The 22,547-nt window shown below is 43.5% G+C and overlaps 1 protein-coding gene across 1 annotated transcript in view; it reads right to left on the bottom strand.

Annotated features, from left to right (window-relative positions):
• ERG (ETS transcription factor ERG) overlaps nt 1-22,547 on the bottom strand; it is a 144,965-nt gene that overhangs the window by 22,388 nt on the left and 100,030 nt on the right. The window contains exon 3 of the mRNA XM_066571699.1: nt 8,900-9,117. Coding sequence (XP_066427796.1) covers nt 8,900-9,117 — 218 coding nt within the window. The remainder of the gene's footprint in view (nt 1-8,899; nt 9,118-22,547) is intronic.

Here is a 22,547-nt window from a genome sequence, read left to right as displayed (position 1 = left end):
TCAAAGCTGACTGGAGTTTTGCCAGTCATTGACTCTGATGAAAGCAGATGTAAATTCATAAATAGTGTATGAAGCACATTTTTTCCTTTTCACTATGCTACTATTTTCCCCAGGTGACATAAAACACCTGTGTTGTGCTTTCTGAAATGCAAGGTGTCAGAGAAATTCAGATTAGGAATCAGCAAAACCCTACATGTGTAGGGTGTATCATTCCTGTAATATAAACTCTGTTCAATATTTCTGAGTTCCAGAGTGAAATAAATGAGGAAAAATGTATTCTCCAAATATCTACATGTCTTCACAAGTTTAATAAGCACAGCCTGGATTACAGAGGCTGCTACAAGGTCAGCTCATAGTGAGGGCAGTGCAAAGCTTGCTCAGCCTCATCTTCATTCACTGCAGCCACTCAGGTTGTGGTGAATTTGGTCAGCGCTTCCTCCCGAAGGAGTTTGTCACTGAAAAAGTGGCCTGTGAAGAAAAAAACCCTGAAACTTCCCCAAAATTTATTACTTTGAAGCGCAGTGGGGACAGCTAGATGGTGCCAGGTGAGAAGGAGCCTGTGCTGAGACTCTGAAAAGCACTTCCAGGGTGGTTTTGGAGGCCTCAGCACTCAGAGAATCACAGAATCCCAGGATGGGTTGGGTTGGAAGGGAACTTGAAGATCATCCAGTGCCACCCCTGCCATGGCAGGGACACCTCCCACTGTCCCAGGCTGCTCCCAGCCCCAGTGTCCAACCTGGCCTTGGGCACTGCCAGGGATCCAGGGGCAGCCACAGCTGCTCTGGGAATTCCATCCCAGAGCCTGCCCACCCTGCCAGGGAATGATTCCTCATTCCCAAGATCCCATCTAATCCTACTCTCTGTTAGTTTGAAGCCATTCTCCCTTGTCCTGTCCCTCCAGGCCCTTGTGAATATTCTCTTTCCATCTTTCTTGTCAGCTCCTTCAGGCCCTGCAAGGCCACCCTGAGCTCAGCCCAAAGCTTCTCCTGTGCAGGTGAACAATCCCAGCTGTGCCAGCCTTTCCTCCCAGCAGAGCTGCTCCATCCCTCTGCTCATCCTGGAGCCTCCTCTGGATTCCCTTCCAAGACTTCTTGTGAGAGCAGAATTTCCCACAGAGAACTCCAGCACAACAGAGCCATGAAAATGCCAGAAAACTCACACTGGTCAAAATATCTGGTCCCACACAGTGACCTTGGGCTGGGGAGCTGTACACAAAAAAGTAAAAAAATGGATGAGTAAGTAATTGGAAAAGGGATGGCCAGGGTGGGAACAAGCTGCCAGGTCTGTGGAAGGCAGGGAAGTCCCTCAGAAACACACCACTGGCTAAAGCTGCCTAGACTGGTGTGAAACCATGTTGACAGGCTGCTAATCTTTGCTATAAGGTGTCAAAAGCAGTCCTAAGATGACAAAATAAAAGAAGGGAAGTGCAGTCCCCCCATGGCCACTCAGTCATGGCACTGCCCTGCTCCATGTTGGGCTTTGCATGGTGCAGCAGCCCCAGCAGGCCATGGCCATGGGATGGGGCATCCCCCTCAAACAGAGCACCCACACCTGGGGAAACTCCCCTATTTGGGGTGCCCTGGGCTCAGTGGGTGCTCAGGGTTACGTGGGGCTGGCCCAGGGTCACTCAGAGATGTCACCTGGAGCCACCTCTGGCTCCTTTCTCCTGTGACAGAGCTGTTGGCTTTCTGTAAACACAACACAAGGTGCTTTTCACTGAGCTGTACACACAGCAACCACTCATCTCCAATCAAACAGTAACTTTGGCCAATCCAATCTTTTCATTTTCTTTTTTGTTTTCTTCCCCTTAGCTTTCCCCAGCCATCCTGCAACCCACAGCTGCTTCCAGCCTCACGGCCATGGTGGCAAATTGCAGGCAGTCAGAGTCTGGCTCACTAGAGGCCAGTCAAGCTATAAATATTCCCAGCTTTGCTCTTTGTGCTCCCAGTGTGGGGAAACAGCTGGTTTAAGTTTGACTGCACGTTGTCATTTCTCCATTAGTGCAAACACTTCAATATTTCTTACGTGTCAGGTTGGAGTGAAGAAAGGGAAAGCAGGGAAGGGGGTCATGAAAAGCCAAAGCTAAGAAATGATGTTCTGTATATACATAATTTACAATTAGATTGTTGCCTGGGACAAGGCTGAGGTTTGACATGGTGATAGCTAGGCCAAAGCCACAACGACTTCCCAGTTGGCCTATAACTTTCAGGACCTATTTTCTCTTGTTTTTCTTTTATTATTTTTATAGAAATTCTATTATGATGGTAATGGATTACATTTCTCAAATTGTATTTCATTTCAAGAGCTTTTAAGGCTGTTGTATTTGTGGTTTTGTGAAATATGAAATACCAGGAGATGGGGCCCTTCCCAACCACACGTGCCTTCTTTTGTGGGCAGGGATCATATAGAAAGTTAGGAAAATAGAGCATGCCAGGCATAAACAGAAGTGACATCTTGTATGAAAACCATAATCCCCCATGTCTGTGGAATGTCTGCTGATTTTCATGATTAGCACTAAGGGGCTGTGAGGGTGCCAATTTTTTTTTTTTTAAGGACTTTTCCTTACCTTCTGTTTCTGTTAAAAAGCTATTCCTAAACTTTAAATACAGAACAACCCCACTGATGCTGCCCTGATCAAAATAAAACACCCACTAATGATAGGGCAGAGGAGAAAACTCACCATCAGCTCTAAGTGCTCTGGACACAGTAAACAGGAAATAAAAAAGCAAGGATGGCAATAGTCTTAAATAATGACAGTGATCACAACTCTTGTGGGGTCCTATGTCATTATTTGAAGATTATTTTTGTATTTCACCGCCCATCTGAAAGCCTTTGGTTGCTGGGAATTCAGTGGTCAATCCCAAACGTAGCAGTGATAATTATGAATGACCCCATTATCCTGGACTGGAAAGCTTCTTATTTAGCACCTGCCAACCCAAAAAGCTTCCAAAAAACCAAAATAGTTGTAGTATTAGTGAGCCGAGTTTGTTTTTCCCCTTGGCAACATGTTTGCCTCAAGAACAGAGCCAAACCATGCCCACACACACACGCAAGTGCTCGTGTTAAGCTGGTGGATTTTCAGGGCAAAGAGGAGCTTCTTGAAGCAGTCACACATCCTGACTTTGCCATTTTTCCAGCTTGGTAGGCAGCCAATCCCACCAACCACCCAGTCAGTGGGAAAATGGATTATCAGTCGGAGATAATCAGTGTAATATTACCCAAAATTAATAATATTTTACACAGGCAGCTCCAAAAAGGAGAATCATCCTCTTAGGACACATCTCCCAGCTCTGCCCTGGGCTGCAGTAGGGGCTGACTCTGCTGGTGATGCCTTTTCTTTGGTTTTAGTATTAAGAGTTAGATATGGTTAAAGGATAAAGGGTTTTTATTTTGGTATTTAACAAGGATTTTTGTGGTGTAATAATTTGTTAAGGTGGAATATGCTGAAATGTATATATATCGTAGATTGCATATACAATTTTACAGATTTTGTAAATTAGCATATTTAACAAAGATGTTTTAATGAGAAGCTTAAATGAATAGCATTGAATGACATTTTTCTATTTTAATTTTTTTATATAGGCTTAATTTTACTTTACATGATATGTTTTAGAGGGGGCTTTGGTTTTTTAAGACAGCATAAGGTTTTTTGGTTTTTAATTGTGAGGTTATTAGGATGCTTGTTTTTTGGCTTAGTAGAATATTAGGATTATGTTAAGATATTAGCTTTAAAGAATTACAAGTATGCATGTTAAGGGTATTGAGAATATATAAAAAGTAGATAAAAAGGTAACAAAAATCATGATGGCATCACTGGAGACACAACCCCATGGCCTGTTGGGGGCTTTGGGCCAGGCTTATTGTTTAGTCTGAGCTGAGGTTCCCCAGGAATGCCAAGGTAAAGAATTTCTTTACCTTGTGGGTGGCAGAGCTCTGGAACTGCTGCTCAGGGAGAACAAGGAGTCTCCCTCTCTGGGGACATTCCAAACCCACCTGGATGAGTTCCTGTGTCTCCTGCTCAAGGTGACCCTGCCTTGGCAACAAGAATGATCTCCAGAGGTGCCTTCCAAACCCCACAATTCCACAATTCAGTGATTCTGTGGAGCTGCTTAAATGCTCTAATTAAATCCACCAGTATCACACCATGATGCAGAGATGCTTCCTACAGCTCAAAGCCTGCCAGCCTGGATCCTGGGAGCAGGCTGGATCTGTTGGAATACAGAGCTCCACATGGGTGGATGAATTCTCCCTGCCCATGCCTGGGCACAGCAGCTGTGACACATCCTGATGGTACAAGGCACCTCAAGGGCTCCCCATTCCAATTTGCTGCCCTGTATAGCACAAAGAATCTACTCCTTTGGAGACTTTACATCAAGAGAAAAAGAAAAAAAACACCAGCAAAGAAACTCAAGTTCACCCTGGACTCTTGAAAAGTCCTCCAGTGTGTCAGACATTCTGAACCTGGAGAGTACAGAGGCTCTTTGATGAAAATTCAGGCAGTTACATGCAAAGAAAAATGGTACTTCCCAAAAGAGCCAGCACAAAAGATGTATTAAGTGATAATTTCATTCTCAAATGGTTTTCAAGCAACAACTGGTAGCACTTAAATCAACATTTTGCACATGATTAAATCCTAAGGACAACTAATTATTTCTGGCATTTCTTTAAAACTTCTCTATCAGCCAAGCTGATGTTGGAAAGCTTCTGCTGTGCTTTCACTGCAGTTAACTTTCAAAATACTTCTTCAATGAAATCATCATGCTGCTCATGGCAAGAGAAATTTATCTGTGGCCTGAATAAGACTCTGTGTTCCACTTCAGCCTGCCTGAAAAAGATGGATTACCTACAGTAAATGTCATTATTCCAAGCTACCTTTGTGTAGTGCCACCCATGGGCACGGCAAAGCCCCGTGAGTGAGTGTATTCCAAGACCACTGGGAAATCCATGGATTTATAAATGTTGTTTAAGCAGTACCCAGAGCCTCATGAGAGCATTTCCACAGAGTGAATTTCTCCCTGAATGCACGGCATGAATTGCACTCATTGTGGTAGAATTGCTCATGCCTAATTTGATGGAATACATAAAGAACAATAAACAGCAAAGTACCAGTGTGGCATATGCAACCTCCAGATTTATACTACAGGGTGAATCTTTTTGGCCTGACCCAGGAGCAATAAATAGCAGGAAACAGGAATGTTACATTCAGGTGAAAGATTGACTGTAGTGTAGCACGAAAGGTCTCATTAGATTTATGTACCTGGAAGGAACAGAATTAATGTACTTAGAGAAACTCAATTTGGTACCACCTGTATTATACATGCAACAACAGCCAGGTAAATGACAGCTTTAATTTAAACTTTTCTTGCTTTATTTAATTTAAGGTAAGCCCCCAAACTGTATTTTGTGGTGCTGGGCTGCAGGTTTTATCTTGAAAAATACTGTTATTGTTAAAGAAAAGTGTGTAGCTAATCCCTGTGCAGCACACTGAAAATAACCCTTTAATTTCATTCTAATGGCATTTCTCTGGTATTCACAGGAATGCCAGCTCTGAGACTGTTAACTTTTGGAATTTAATGTAGGGCAATTACAGCCAAAGAATGTTTGGGGAATGTCCTGGCAGAGGGGGCACACTCCTTCTCTGTGTGGGTGCTTAACTGGGGATGTCTGAGGGGTTCAATATGCTCCCAAAATTTTATATCCCCCTCCAAAGCACAGAATATATATGGCCAGGAAGTTCTGACACAGGGAGAGCTGGACAGCAAAAAATTGCAGTGTTAACTTCTCCCTGTCCACCACTTTGTGGGATCTCATTCCCTGCTTTGCATCCTGAATTATTCAGATCCAGGTGCCCACGTGAGAGGGCACAGGATGCCCTGGAGATCCTCAGGGCAGCACTTGCACAGCTCTGAGATGTGGGGTTGTATTTTAGACTCCTCTGGGACAACTCAGATTTTAGAATGGGTCTAAACAGAACAGGTACAGTTTTAATAAAAAATGAAATGCAGCTCCAAGCACTCCAGGAACTGCTTGTGGTAATATTGAACATACAAAGCATTTTAAGAAGTGAGGAAATATTTTAATTTATTATTATCATTTAAGGAAACAATTTTATCGATTGCAAAAGAAGAGACTAGGGAAGGCTTCTGCAGAAAAGGAAATGCAAAGTAACTCACAGAAAGGCAAGGTAGCACAATCTGATTCACATTCTGTTTTCCCTAAAACTGGCAGGAAAACCACAATTCCCAGAGTGTAATAACACGACATATTACACTCATGTATGTGAGATGTAGAAATGCCACAACATATTTATTTTTGTTGATTGGCAGTGTTACTTCTCCATTAAAAGTGTAGGGTTAAGATCTATTTTTTCAGGCCTGAGTTAGGGCCTATAAAATAAAACATCTCTAATGAAATAAACAGTGGTTTTTAATGACAATAATTAAAAAATATAATTTTTGTGTATAGTATAAGCATGCAATATTTTTTTTTTGTTCTTCTGCTAATCTTTTTTTTTTTGGTAGCTTTTAAGTGATTTTTTTTCTTTTTTTTTTTTCTTTTTTTCTCCTTTGGTAGCTTTTAAGAGATTTTTTTCTTTTTTTTTTTCCTTTTTTTTCCTTTTTTTTTCTTTTTTTTTTTCCTTTTTCAGCAAATCATGCTTTAGGAAATGTATTGAAGTATGAATTTTCCTTGCTGTCTCCATTTAGGAACTCTGCACTTATCTTTCAACGGGGAAGGCTGTAAAAAACCTCAAGATTAACAAACAAACACCTCCCACTGTCCCAGGCTGCTCCAAGCCCCAGTGTCCAACCTGGCCTTGGGCACTGCCAGGGATCCAGGGGCAGCCCCAGCTCTCTGGGAATTCCACCCCAGCCCCTGCCCACCCTGCCAGGGAACAATTCCTCATTCCTAAGATCCCATCCAGTTTGGATGCCATTCCCTGTGTCCTGTCCCTCCAGTTCCTGGTGAAGGGTCCCTCCCCACAAGCACAAGCATTTAATGAGGATAGCGCAGACAGCTCTGAAGGAAATGCAGGCATCTCTATCCACAAAGGGTAATTTTGGCAGCTGAAATCTCAGCCACCTCCTATGCAGGGAGCCACAGCATCACCCTGAGTGCTTCAGTGCGTGCACATGCTAATAGAAAATAGCAAAATGAAGGAGAAAATTTAAAATCATGGAATATCCTGAGTTGGAAGGGATCATCCAGTGCAACCCCTGGCCCTGCCCAGACCCCCCAGAATCCCACCCTGGGCATCCCTGGCAGTGCTGTCCATAGGAGCTCTGGCAGCCTCAGGGCTGGGCCCATTCCCTGGGCAGCCTGGGCAGTGCCAGCACCCTCTGAAGGAAGAACCTTTCCCTAAAATCCAACCTAAACCTCTCAGCAACAATTAACTCTGATTATCTACTCTAGTGCACTTCATGGAATTTACACTGAAGGAAACTGTGATCAGTTCTCTAACAGAAATGCCAGCACAAATACTTCAGAGGCAATTTCAGGAAGCAGGTAAGACTGATTTTGAATCAAACACCATTTGTGATTATACCTGTGCATTTGCTTAGCACAAAAAAAAAATTTAAAAAGACACTGGAATAGATTAAAGACACCAGAACTTCTGAATAAGCAGCCTTACAAGAAAACTTCCTCTAATTCTTGGTAACTTCAGCTCACCATTTATTTCTATGTATCTCAAATCTTCGACTGCTCACTGGAAATCCTGATTTGACTTCAGCACAATTCCCAGCCTCACCACAGAACAGGGGAGGTGTGATAAGCTGGCAGACCACTTTGCCCTGCTTGTGGTGCTCATCACATCAGCACAGCAAGTGTGAACAGCAACCACAGAGCCCAGGGCTGAGGTTTTCCTGAACAACTGACCCTGGGAGATGAGATTAAAACACAACACAGGTGTTTGGGACAGGGAGATGTGAAGCACAGGCTCCACTGATTCATCACCAACAATTGTCAGCAACTGACTCTTCTGGACCTTTGCCCTTCAGCAACACCAAAGGAAAACTGTTTTGACAGTCAGGCATCTTAAACAGGAAAGCACTTGTTTGGATAGCTTCCTTAAAAAAAAATAAAAATCTTCATTGTGTTTCTTCAGATGTCCCACAGGGTGCCCTAAGCTTGGGAAAGGCACCAGTCAATATCCAAAAATCCACTGTAATACCTTTGCAGACTAATTGAAACAAGTCTTCTTTATAGTGACATGCCCCAAAAAATGTCCTGAGACAACAGTCAATACAAAGACACTCTGTGGCTACTGCCTGTTGAGTTATTTATTTTTCTGTTCCTTTCTACTCCCCTGCCTGCCTCCATATTTATGTTGTTTTTTCAGCATGAGTTCTTAAATCCAGCTTCACTTTTTGGCATTATGTTTACAGTGACTACAAAAGGAAAGATCAATAGTTCACACCCTCTGCCATTACAAGATTTTAATTCCAGTGTTTCCCTGTTTGGTTATCTTTGGAGCAAAAACAACTGCCCAAATTGCTGGATTTAACAACTTCCATGGAGTGTTAGATCACACACACCACACCCTTTGATGGATCAATGGTGCTGCTCCAGGCTACAGCAAATCCCCATTTTATTAACTTCAGTATGTGCTCTTTCACCTGGTGTGCAAAGCAAATTCACATCCAAAATTTATCAGCAGTCAGAGGAAAGGCATTGCACGAGCTCAGGAGAAGTCTGTGCCTGTAGCACCATTTCAGACCCTCTGTAACACCTGAACATGGCTGGCAGGTCAAGGTAGGGCAACCTGGAGCACCCAGGGATGGCAGCAGTGGCCAGGTGGGATAATGAGGCACCTAAAATGCTGCTAAAGATACAGGTTGAGACAACTGAGCCACACCCAACACAAAAATCCCCGTTCTTGAGCCGCCCCCAGCCTCCTTACCTTGACCCGTTAACCTGGTTGGGGTTGCACTCCATCTTGATGGTGACTCTGGCTGGGGGCTGTGACAACCAGTCCTGCTGGGGGACACGTGGGCTCATCTTGGAGGTCTGCCCATATTCACTGGAGGAGGAGGCTGTCATCTCTGTCTTGGTGAGGTGGGGTGATCCGTAGGCACACTCGAACAGGGACTGGTCTTCGCTCACCACCGATAACGCTTCCTGCAAACCAGAGACAGGTCAGGGCAGCCAGCACAGGGCTCCCCAGGGAAAAAAGGGCTTGTTCATCTCACAGGGAGGTGAACAGTTTCATGCATCAAGGAAAAATTAGGTTGGATGTTGGGAATAAGTGTCTTACAGAAAGGGTGATAAAGTTCTGGAATGGGAGGTGGTGGAGTCCCCCTGCCTGGGTGTGTTTAACAAAGCCTGGATGTGGCACTGGGTGCCAGGGTTCAGTTGAGCGGTTGGGGCTGGGTTGGACTTGATGATCTTGAAGGTCTCTTCCAACCCAATGATTCTGTTCAATTAGTTTTTAGGCACAGCACTGTTGGCACTGAAGGTGAGGACCATGGGGACAGATGTTGTCAGCGAATGACAGGACAGTTGTAACAGTTGTGCAGCAGAGGATGGCACGGAATGGTACAAATAATAATGTGGTTTATACCCCTACAAAAGATGTTTGGAATATTGCATGATCATGCCTGAGGGTGTTAGTTACCTACAGTGACCAGAAAGAACAATTCTCTATGAGAAAGGAAAAAGATAATACAAAGGATAATGCAAAAGAAAAAGAAAACAAAACTTGGATAGCAATGTTTCTTTCATATTTTATTTCATTTTTCACTCTGAGTGAGTTTCATAGCAAAATTCACTGGATTAGATCTTTCCCTGACATTAGAGGTTTGCCACTGGTCATAGTGGCAAACAAAGTCCTGCTGTGGCTCTAGGCCTGCTGCAAACCCCACCAAAGGCCACAAAAAAAAAATCCACTTATTTTGACGTGGTTTGGATAAGATTTAAGTTCTTTTTAAAAATAGATGGACTGGATGGGGGAACTCTCCCTGGGGAGACTCTCCCAGTGCAGCTGGGCAGAAGCACAAACACTACCAAACACTGGGAACAGAGGAGAGGGCAGGGTGGGCAGCACAGCCCAGGTCTTTGGGGTCTCAGTAGAGGTACAGAGGGTGAGATCTGCTGAATGCAGCAAAAAAAATTGCTGCCCCTGAGAGGAGAAACTGAAAGCCAGGCCCTGCTGACCTGCTGGGATCCTCCTTTCCTTACTCAGGGACCCAGCCAAGTAAGTCCCTTCTGGACCAGGAGCCAAGAGATGTGGGCACAACCTCTAATCCAGGGACACCATGCCCACCAGCCACTTCCCTCCCTCTCATGGCAACTCCTCCTGGTGGAAATCCCACTCTGGAGCTGTGGGAAGTGCTTCCCACCCTCCTCATGGCAGCATGGGGGTTGTTGAGGGCAGCAGGGCCCATCAAGTGCCATCACGTCTGTCTGGAGGCCAGACAGACACCAGAGGGAGGGACAGTGACCCTCTGTTCCCACTGCCAAGCATTCCTGCTGGCACCAATTCCTTCCCTGAGCTATCTGGAGCTGAGTCTTGTGAGTCAGGCAGTGCCTGTGGCTACCCCACATCCATCAGGAAATGTGGGAAGGGCTGAAACTCCTGAAGGGACAAATCCCACGTGAGATGAGGCTCCCCAGGCATGAGAACAGGTCTAGGCTGCCACACTCCTTCTGTCCTCCAGCAGTGCACAGGCTTGGGGGCACCCTCCAAAAGCAGAATTCTGAGTAAATCCATTCTCCAGGGGTCACTTTGGGGGGACAAGGGTGCAAATTCGAGAAAGGGAAGGGGCTGCCCAGTGAGGTGCTGGAGTCCCCATCCCTGAAGGCGTCCAAGGAGCACCTGGACGTGGCACTCAGCGACAAGGTGGGCACTGGGCACAGCTTGGGCTCGATGGGCTGGGAGGGCTTTTCCAGCCTCAGGGACTCTGTGAAAGAACAGTGGCCCACTGTGTGACTCCATCCTGTGGCATGGAATGGAGCAGGGGTGCAGCCCAGCACCTCCTCCCTGGATTGTGGGGACAATCCCCACTGTGTGACTCCATCCTGTGGCATGGAATGGAGCAGGGGTGCAGCCCAGCACCTCCTCCCTGGATTGTGGGGACAATCCCCACTGTGTGACTCCATCCTGACATGGAATGGAGCAGGGGTGCAGCCCAGCCCCTCCTCCCTGCCACTGTGGGGACAATCCCCACTGTGTGACTCCATCCTAGCCTGGAATGGAGCAGGGGTGCAGCCCAGCACCTCCTCCCTGGATTGTGGGGACAATCCCCACTGTGTGACTCCATCCTGACATGGAATGGAGCAGGGGTGCAGCCCAGCCCCTCCTCCCTGGATTGTGGGGACAATCCCCACTGTATGACTCCATCCTGACATGGAATGGAGCAGGGGTGCAGCCCAGCCCCTCCTCCCTGGATTGTGGGGACAATCCCCAGCCCTGGGCCAGCGAGGAGGCTCCGTGTGAGCCCAGGGGCTGATGGAAGCTGAGGGGGAGGCTGGGCCAGCTGGCCATGGCTGTGAGTTTGGGGGCCAAGGATCAGGGAATGAGGGGAATTCTGAGCCAGACTCGGGGCAGGGAGCTCTGTGAGGCAGTGTGGGTGGGCTGTGCTCCTGCCAGATCTGCTGCTGACGGCCAGAAATGCGTGGTCCTCTCGGCAGAGGAGAAGGGAGAGAGAAAAGGGATGGGAGTTCCCCAGATCTGCGAGGGTGGGTGGCTGCCTGCAGGTTCCCACCCTCCCTGGCTGCTGGAATAGGACTCTGCTGAGCTCCAGCAGTCACATGCTGCCCTAAAAATCAGTGTTTGTTCATCTGAAGACTCATGGTGTGATCCTTGCAGATGTTCTATGCAGGGGGAAGAGTTGGACTTCATCCTTGTGGGTTTCTGTTCTGTGATTCTACATTCCTCCTTTTTATCCACCTGGTTTGTGAGCCCTTGGGGTGCACTCTGCTAATATTCATAGTTTGCTCTGCAGTTGCAAAGGTGAGGACATCACTTCCAGCCCCTTACTGCCTGTGAAAACTGAGATCACCCCTTAATGCCAGGGCTTGGGGAGTGGGATCTCAGGCCCTTCAAGCTCCCTGAGACTCATGATTGAATTAACACTAACACAGAGTTCAGGCAGTGATCTGCACCTTTTTACTGCTGATTTTCAGATGTCACCTGTGTGCAAAGATCAGCACTAGGCTGCCACCAGTGACTTCTCAGTTACCATCCCTCCTCCTTTCCCACCAAAATGCAACCAGCTACCTCTGCCTCTTTGGTTCTGTGAGACAAAAAGGATGCCAGGATACACCTCCCCTTTTTGTCATGCCAAAAATCTTTTCTCTTGGTGGTCTGAAGCTTTCCTGAAGAGTCTTTTCTAAGAAAACCTGCAGACCAAGGAGGTGTGGGGGGAGATGGCCACTGGTCCCTTGCTCCCCAAGGATTCTTCCCTGCCTCCACTGAGAAACCGCAGGGAACTTGAAGTGCTTGGATAATGAAGTAGCAGGGATGATGTAACAAGAACTAAAGAAAGAAGATGTTACACTGGAAGGAAAATAAAGAGTTCTTTCTCAGCAGCCCATGAGATTTTTTCATGAAATAACTCCCCAAAATTAAATATATATGTGTGCACAAACACAGCTGATCACAGTGCATCTCATGCCTGACACTACCGAATGCACAGTTCCCTCTTTTCTGCCCCAATCCATGAGACTAAGAACACAAAACAAAATGTTAATTTTGAAAGAGTGAGCTCCAGTAAATACACTGAAGTGTGAATTATACAGGAGAAAGCTGATACAAACTGCAAATAAAACATTATTTACCTCTATTTACTATTGTAAATAGTAGAATATTGTATTTACTACTGTAAAGAGTATAAAGAGTATACTACTGTTAGAGTATTGTATTTACTACTATAACTGTTTACTCATGGACCTTTTCAAAACAGGCATCAAGCACTATATAATGGATTTATTTCTCATCCTGCCCCACACAAGTGACACAAAGCAAATTTTTTCTGGTTCCTATTAAAAATTACTCCACCTAATATAAGTTAATTTATGGATATTTAGGGTAAGTATAAATATAAAGAAAAACAAAGAAAAAATAGTTTTCTATTTATTGGCATTACTAATGACAACAAACACTGCTTGTACTATGGGTGTCCATTATATTGCCTGAAGAGGGAAAATGCAAACATTTAAACTTCCTGGTGAGCACAGTAAATAACGGAAATACAAACCAAATTACCTAGGGCTGTGTGAATATCTACAGCTATGGGCACAAAACAAGACAAACACAAACGAACCCAAGAGACAGACTTAAACTCCACATTTGAGAGGAAAATTCCTTGAAAAAGCAAGCTGGGCCTGAGTTTAGCTGTGGTTTAATAGCACTGATCTGTATCCATCCTGCTGGCTATCAGCTGGTGTTCACTGACAGGTCTGGGAAGGCTCTGCAGGAACCACTGAGCTCCTGCCAGCTTTGTGTGCTGTGGCTCAGGCCCTGTGTGGAGGCTCCTTAATGTGCACCCCACAACATCCTCTGCCATTCACGCTCCCTGGTCTTGGTGGCCTGTGTGGAAGGACAGCAGGACAGTGATCTCCCCTCCCTGGGTGACAAAAGCTGCCCTGGCCATCAAAGCCTGTGCAAGATGTTGAGGAGTCAGCACAACTAAAGAACGTGGCCCATGCTGCAATCAGCCTCAGGTCTTCTTCAGCCTCTTCTTCCTCTCAGTGATCTTTAATCAGTGAATCAAAGAATGGGTTGGGTAGGAAGGGAACTAAAAGATCACTTAATTCCATCTCCCTGGGACACCTTCCACTGTCCCAGGCTGCTCCAAGCCTCAATGTCCAACCTGGCCTTGAACATTTCCAAGGATGGGGCAGCTTCTCTTGGCACCTTTGCCAGCCCTGCCCACCCTGCCAGGGAACAATTCCTCATTGCCAAGATCCCATCCAGCCCTGCCCTCTGGCACTGGCAGCCATTGCCTGGCTCCTGTCCCTCCATCTCTTGTCCCCAGTCCCTCTCCAGCTCTCCTGGAGCCCCTTTAGGCCCTGGCAGGGGCTCTGAGCTCTCCCTGGAGCTTCTCCTCTCCAGGTGAGCACCTCCAGATCTTCCAGCCTGGCTGCAAGGGGTTCCAGCCCTGGGATCAAATTAATCCACTTAAAAAGTGAGGATTTCTGTCCCAGGCTTTTCTGAATCCACTGACCCTGCAAGACCCAAGGATGCTGAACAACCTGAAACCAACTGGGCAGAACCACCCCTGAATCTCATCCTGGGGAAAAGCAGCCAGCAATAGGAAGCATCTCTCAGTTCTACAGGGATTTCTGATAATGGGCATGACTTGGTGTCCCCAGAGTGTGAGCTGTGAAAGGAAGGCTCCAACAGTAAGCTGCTGTCCTGGAATAGCTGACAGAAAGCAGTGTGGGTTATTTCTTTCCTAAATACAGGGACTTTAAAATCTGCTTTGTGTTATAATTGCAAATGCAAGCTCCTGGACCAAATCTAATACAAAAATTGTCAGAACTCACCATCATGAAAAAAATAGTGGCGTGGTCTGGCCACATAGAAATGTAAACAAAGCTATTAATACTGACATTGTTTGGCAAGGTTTTATTACATATGGATGCCAGTTCTATTCCTAGTAAATGCTTTTCATTACTCATTTACATGTTAATCTCTTTTTCTCATCCATATTAATGCTGTCTCTGGAGCAGTTTGGCAACATCAAGCCATAAGTGGGATTAAGAAATGTAAACATTAATAATTATTACAAAATAGATGCCTTACAGGCTTTCAGTTTTGCAAAGGTTTGTACCTTTTTGACAATAATTTTAGCAGTGAATGGGTCATCTTCCTGAATTTCACATGATGCAACATATTCTCATGACATCTCAGAAATGAAGTCTTTAATTTCTAGTAATTAATGTCTGGAATAAAGGGATATGAAGAAAAGAACACATGGAGCTTAAAGGAGAAGGTGGGAAGGGTCTTTCATGCAAATCGGTGAAGCAGAGCTGTTGGTATTTGAGGTCAATATTGAATATTAATATTCTTTATTTCATCTTCCTTTCTCCACATATTTCCTCTCATGACATCACAGGAAAAAAAAAAAACAACCACAAAATCTAAACAAACCCATGCTCCTTCATTACATTCTTTTTATATTTTAATTGCTTGTACTATGCCAAACCTGGCTTCTCCCTTGGACTTTCTGTACTAATGATAAAAGAACAAAATGATTTCTCTATTTGGTTTTGACTTACACTTCACTGATAAGTTTAAAAAAAGAAAAAGAATAACAGACTGACAAATCTGTAGAACAATAGGTACAGCAACGCCTTTAAAGTAGGCATAAAGTCATTAGGACAAAGGTGTTTACTTAATCAAATGCAAGATTACTTGGCCTAGAAACATGAAGTTACAGGAAATGTGATTGAAGTAGTTCCCATCATGAGAAGCACATGCAAGCTGCCCCCTCCTTTAAATGCAATGTCAGGAACTAAGGACAAAGACTTTTTTTTTTTCTCTAAAGTTTGGTCAGACTCAAGAAATGGCTACACAAGACAATAAGGTGTGTGGTTGTGCAGCAGAATTTGCTTGGGATGAGGGATACTGGGGAATAAACAGAGCAGCAGGATTTTGAAGTGCTTTGGAAGCCACTCTAACCCAGGGGTTAGAACAGGTTTTAAACTGTGACCTGTTTGGTTTGTTTGTTTTTTTATTCATGAGCAATGGTTTTAAACTGAAGGAGGGCAGGTGTGTATTATATCTTAAGGAGAAATCCTTGGCTGTGAGGGTGGTGAGGCCCTGGGACAGGCTGCCCAGATAAATTGTGGATTCTCCATCCCTGGAAGTGTCCAAGGTTGGATGGGGAAGGGCAAGAACTGCACCAAAGGAGGACAATGAATGAGGGCACACAAGCACAGCAAAACTGCTCATTGTACATTGAGATGCTAGAGAAATAAAATGCACTTTTTGCTTCTTCAGACAGCATTCCCAGACTCCTAAAAGGACCTGTTATCCTTGGCTTACAATAACACTGCAATAAAGAACTTTTAATTAACTTTGCCATATGCATTGCATTTATACAATCTATTTTTTGACACCAGTTTCATAGTATTTCTCCTCATCAATGTAAACATATTTTGCTTTTCTAATCTGATTTCATGATAATATATAAGTAATCACAAGCTTTGACCTCCTCACAGCCACAATCCATTCAGACACTGGCTGTTTCTTATCACTTCTCAGATGTCTACAGTTGGGCAGAAAAAACCTCTCTGTTCTAAAAAGAATTCTGACATACTGCAACTTATTTTCATTCTAAATTAGACCAAAAGCTGTTATACAAAAACTTTCACCAAACTGTTTATTATGAGGATTAATTGTAACACACCAGCGTGTGTTTTGCAGATGTTGGAACTTTCTAATAAACAGTCACATTTGGAGAGGACCTGCATTTTCTAAGGGAAGATTGCTCCCATCAAGGCCATGCAATTAGCTCCTTAAGTGTTTCCATGCTTTGGTGCTCTTGGTATCCCTTGTATACCTAATAACATTGGTTGTTGAAGGTTTGTAAATTTGAATTACAAACTGTAATTTGAATTACAAACTGTTTGTAAATTTTATTACAAACTGTTACTGAAAGAAAGGACAGGTGAGAATGTGGAGGAGAGTACACAGGGCACAAGATTCGAGCAAGTCACTCTTCTTGCTTGCTGCTCTCCTATCCTATCCTATCCTCCCTCAGACTGAATCTTCTGATGCTCTAGGAAGCTGCTCATCTGGAGTGAAAACCTAATTTCAAACAGGCCAGGAATGTCATTTCCAGGCTGGAGCAGAGAGCACGGGGAGGCTGGACACCAGAACCTCCCCAAGGAGTGGGAACCCTTCCAGTGTGAGGCTCTGCTCACGTCTGCAGCAGGCACCACTGCACGAGGAAACAAGCTGGGGTTGAACTGCTTCAAGAGCCAAAATTTGCAGCCCTGCTCCAAAGCCAAGCCTTTGAGCCTTGGATTCATTGCATCCAGCAGCAATCGGGTGAAACAAAAGGCAAATGATTGATGTTTTAGCCTTGCTGTAGCTTATTAATCATGATGCTTGTACAAGCCTCTCCTGACTGTTTGCAGGAGGAGGATATTCAATATGGTGTGGGGAACATACTGGAAAAGGTTACTGCTTAAAATGCAGTCACCTGAGTCAGGAATTGCAAGGCACATCTGGAATATGTTTTCCTTCTAAATCTCCGAGTCTTGGATTCATTAGATCAGACAAAAAACCCACATATTATATTCATGAGGAGAGTTCAGGAACAACAAAAAGCCTTGGCAAGTACAAGATAGGAAAGACAGATGTTGTCCTCACCTCCACCCATGAGAATCTGATTGCCAGCTCCGCCAACATCCTCCAGCTCCTCTCAGGGAGCACTTGGAGACTCCGTGTTAATCCAAACACAGGCCCGGTGCTGCCACTTATCAGCTCTCCTCACCTCTTGCTGAGAAAAATACAAGGATGTTTGGAGGCCCACTTGAAAATAGGAATAATCAAGCATCCATCAAAGTGATGTTATGGAATTGCAGGCTGGATTAATTTCTGGGAAACGGCAGCAGATGTTTGAGGCCTGATCCTGCAGCCCTCTTTGCGTAACTCTGACTTCACCGCTAACATGGGCAGAGGCCTCGTGGCTAAGCCCAAAGGCTCAATATTTTGTGTCTTAATGAACAAATTCTGAAATAATATAAATTCAAATGCAGGCCCTGGTGCCTTATCACAATTTCTAATAAACTGTCATTCCTGAAATGTCAGCAAACCATAAGGTAATATTTGCAGCATGAGCCATTCAACTCCACGTCTGCAAGGGCTTCAGAAAATAAAAAATTACCATTTTGTTATTGTAGATGGTGAAACTTTGATCAAAAATACTAAAAATCAGTGTTAGAAAACATGTCTCTCTCCTGTGTGCTGCATTTCACACATTAAAATTATCAGACTGAGTAGAGCCCTTTCCAGAGCAGGCACGAGCACCTGAATTAAAGAGTTGCCATTTCACAATCAATTATTTCACCTGCAGTTTTTCTCTCTCAGCAAAGTGCAAATAAATAGTTTAACAGCAAGCCAAGATTTAATACATGGAAGTAGGAAACTCTTTTACAGATGCCACAGAGATGAAAACTTCCACCCTGCACTGAGCGGGCTTCAAGCTGCTTGGAAGCAGCTCTGCCCATTCACAATGACCAGAGAAATGCAGCAGGCTCCTGAGTGAAAGTGGACATCAAAAATCTCCTCCTGCATGAGCAAAGTGCTGGAAAATTATTTAAAACTCTGAGGCAGCACCAGGTTTTATCAGCTGCACCATGAGCTGAACGAAGAGGGTGCAGGGTTGCAGCAGCACAATGATCAGAATAAATGTTTCTGAATGATTATGTCAACCTTAAATCACCAGGGCTGGAAACAATACAAATATATCCTGCAGATTGTATATTGCATACAATATATTGCATTTTTAAAGAAACTGGAGCTTTGTATGCTTATTTTAGCACTTCCATCCATGGAAAGAGCTCGAGAAGTGAAGTTTGAATGACTTTTTTTCCAGTCAATACAATAGACTTTTCTTCATCTTGAGAGTATTGTCAATTATAAACTGTGAAAGATGAAAGTTTTTTGCTCCTTCATGCTTGGCTGTTAATTTCTAGGCCTGCAAAATGCCTAGAAAACTGGGAAAACTTTGATGTAGAACCCTTTAATTTCTATCTCAGCCCAGGGCTAGCTTGTTGCTGCTACTTTGCTTTTCAGATATCAATCTGAAGGAGCAGCCAATATTCTACTTTGTTAAAAAGTACAAACATCTTGAGTGTTTTTTCAGCAGCCTTTCCAGCAAAAAATTTGTTTTGCAAAGCTGATTGCAGGTTTGTAAAGTGGCCCAGAGCCCAACAGGAAGGGAACGGAGGCGGCACACACCTGCTAGGAGCTAACAGATCAAAATGACATTGGGAAAGAACCTTGGGAGAGTCTTGAGACCAACTAGTGCCCAAAACAAGGCACTGATCCCATTTTAGACCATCAATCTTATCCATTTTTTATTCCTCTTAAAATCCTTTGCATCTTGGCCAGCCCCAGCAGTTCAGCTGGGCTTTCTTCAAGAATTACTCTGTGTTAATCAGAGTTATTCTCTGTCTAGAATTGAAGCATTTCCTTGTACAAAATAACTACCCTCAATAAAGTTTGCAAACTTTACTGAGAAAAATTTTCACATTATTTTTTTAGCCTTACTCAAAAGATCTGCCCAGTGTTATGGTAACATTTGAAACTCTTTTCTATCTAAGGAAAACTACAAGGTTATACACTACATTTATAATTTGTTCTGCTACATTTAATATTTGTTCACTTTGGTGGGTCGACTCACCAGAGATATATTTTATATATAATTACACACTCCTATTTTAGATATGTAATAAATAAATAAATAAATAAATATATCACACACATAAATATGTATGTATATACATATGTTATATATATATGTATATATATGTAAGATATATGTTACATATATATGTATATATATGTATATATACATATGTAAGATATATATTACATATGTATACACATATACATATCTGTATATGTTTATTTATTTATTTATTTATTTATTTATTTATTTATTTATATACACTCTTAAGTATATGTACACATGAACATTTTTAGAGGATCCCACCCTCAATCTCTAAGGAAATTTTAAAGGAAAAATAACTCAGGCATTAAAATACATTTCCTTAAAGCATAGCATGTACCAGGGACAAGCTCATCAGCAAAGTGATTAAAAATGTATGGGAAGGAATGAAGAGATCTTTACAGTCACTGCACTGAGGAAACCAGAAAAAAAATGCCTCTAAACGAGTTTCCTTTCCAGTGAAGCCTCGTTTTTTAGGAATGCCTGAGAGCATGAGGGAAATAACACTTGGATGGAGGCCACGAGCTGAGCTCCTGGTGACCCATCACTTCCCTGCAGGGTCTGTGCGTGGTGTTTGCGCACGTGCGCACACGAGGGTGAGCATGGCTGTGTCACCAGGGGGTCACTCATCTTCCTGCTGCAGAACCTGCCCTGACAGGGCAGTCTCAGCTTCAAACATCCCCCACCCCAAGGAAACCACAGGAAAACAAAGGGCTGTCTGCTGGGTGGGTGAGCAAGTCCAGCCAGCTGGTGAATCTCAGAGGGTTCACAGAATTCACAGAATGACTGGGTTGGAAGAGATCTTAAAGATCATCGAGTCCAACCCAGCCCCAACACCTCAACTAAATCTGTGTTTACCTTCAAACGTGTTTAAAACTTTCACTTTGCTATTTAGAGAGCACTGACCACATTCAAATCTTGTGAATCTCCTTGCTTGAAAGCTTCTACAAATGCTTCCCAAGCCATCTTTGTTTGTATGGATGTTTTTATTCACTTCCACGTGTATTTTGTCTTGATGTAATTCTTCCCTGGAAGGGGAAGGGGAGGCCTTGGTACAGTTTCCCAGAGCAGCTGTGGCTGCCCCTGGATCCCTGGCAGTGCCCAAGGTTGGACACTGGGGCTTGGAGCAGCCTGGGACAGTGGAAGGTGTCCCTGCCATGGCAAAGGGTGGGAAAAAGATGATTTTTAATGTCCCTTCTAACCCAAACCATTCCATGATTCTATAATTCTGTATATTTTACTGACTTTCTCCACATTAGACAAGTGGAATTAAACAAAAATTTACATTACTTTTTAAAATTTTACTCTGTTAAGAGTGCTCTCCATTTTTGCACAGCATTGGAGCAGAAAATCTTTTGTTTATATTTTTCTCCCTTCCTTTCCCTCAGACACCTTTTACTCTGGAGCTCCCATGTATACACTGGATAATTACATATGTAGGATTGCATGCCTCTCATGGTATTCCCCATTTCAGGAGCATATGGAATATTGCTCAGATGGGTAATCCTTCTAAATTCAGAATGAACTTTCCAAATATGCCCACTGTGTATGTAAAATATGACTTCCTGTCACGATAACCTTTGCAGTGTATAGCCCAGCATACCTTCCTATAATTGTTTATAATGAATATCTTGATTCATACTTCTGCACACATTATTTTAGTCATCTGCCACAAAACATGACTAATGAAATTAAGACAGGGTTGAATGTCACAGCATTAAGTAATTTCTTTTGGTGCAAACACAGGAGAGGGTTTAGTGAAACAGCAATAAAGTTAAGTGCCTGCTTTACTTTGAGGATATTTCATTTACTCTGCTGAACCAATGTAAAGTAAGGATATTGTTGTTTTAGCTCAAACATTAGCTAAAATAAGTCCAAGAGACTGGTATTTTTTATATATTGCATTTAGAGAAGCAGCCAAACCAATGGATCAGAAGAAAATGTTGCTTCATACCTATGGCAGACAAAGTGAACGTTCTTTGTTTGTCCCCAGATAAATCAAAACAGAACCATCCCAAAAATAAACTGTCTCTCACACACACACAAAACAAATTGCTTTGTGACAGTATAAAAAATGCAACCCCATTTACACCTGTGCTTTTGCTTTTAAACTAAGTTATTACTTTAAGCAATGCCTTTCTAAATAAAATCTTCAAAATCACAAAATATAAACGATTACTTCAGAAAATTGTCAACTGTTTCATTCTTTTTCCTTTTTTTCTGGAGATCTGCCTCACAAATTTAACCTTTAGCTTCCAACTCAAATCATTTTATGGTTGTAGGAGCTTGTGGCTCTCTCATATTCAGCAGAAATAGGTCGTGCCCCATTTTTAATTTTACACCTGAAGAAGAAAAGGAAAATGCACGTGGGCAATATCTTTGATATGGTGGCAAGAAAAATCCTGCAGCTTTTCCCTGTGGCAATATTTCTTCCAAACTAGTGATTACCAAAGTTATCAGTCAAAATCCAGACCCTGCAGCTCTGACACTGACTGGTTTTTGCAACAGCACCAACACACCTCCAGAAAGACAAAAAAGATCAGCTGCTGCCATTGATGGAGAAGTGAACTGAGAAGGTCAATGCAAATGATGAGAATCTCCTGTCCAGAACTGTGAGGTCTGCATTTAACACAGCAATAGAAACCTTTAAGATGGTTTTTTAAGGTGGTTTTACCCCACACCTCACTAACAAGTGTTTTACACATATTGCTACAAGAAATGAAGATGGGTGGATGAAAGGTTAAGATACGCTTAAAAAAATGTATTTTTATTTGCTTTGTTTTGGACTGGATTGAAAAATGACCCAAAAAATGTCTTTACATACTGTAATCCAGGCCTTCCAACAAGCAGTAGAGGCGGAGAGGTATGCAGGCTGTTTCTCTTTTATTGTTTCCCCAAACAAACCCATTTCCTACAAGCTGTTCCCATATCTTTCGTGCCACATCCAGCTTCCCAGAAAAACAGCAGGAAAACAAAGTGTGAACTCCAAACAAGCCATTTCCCCAGAACAATGTGCCACACTAAGGAGAGAGAGAGAGAGATAAAGGAGAGGAGAGCTGGGGGAAGAGCTGGAGGGAGGCAGAGGAGCTGCTGTGATGCTGCCAAGGGACCTAGAGAAAAAAAGGAAGGAGGAACTTT

The sequence above is a fragment of the Molothrus aeneus genome, chromosome 2 (genome assembly GCF_037042795.1).
Source record: "Molothrus aeneus isolate 106 chromosome 2, BPBGC_Maene_1.0, whole genome shotgun sequence".
NCBI classification, from domain to species: Eukaryota; Metazoa; Chordata; class Aves; order Passeriformes; family Icteridae; genus Molothrus; species Molothrus aeneus.
This window is presented reverse-complemented; position numbering and strand designations above follow the sequence as displayed.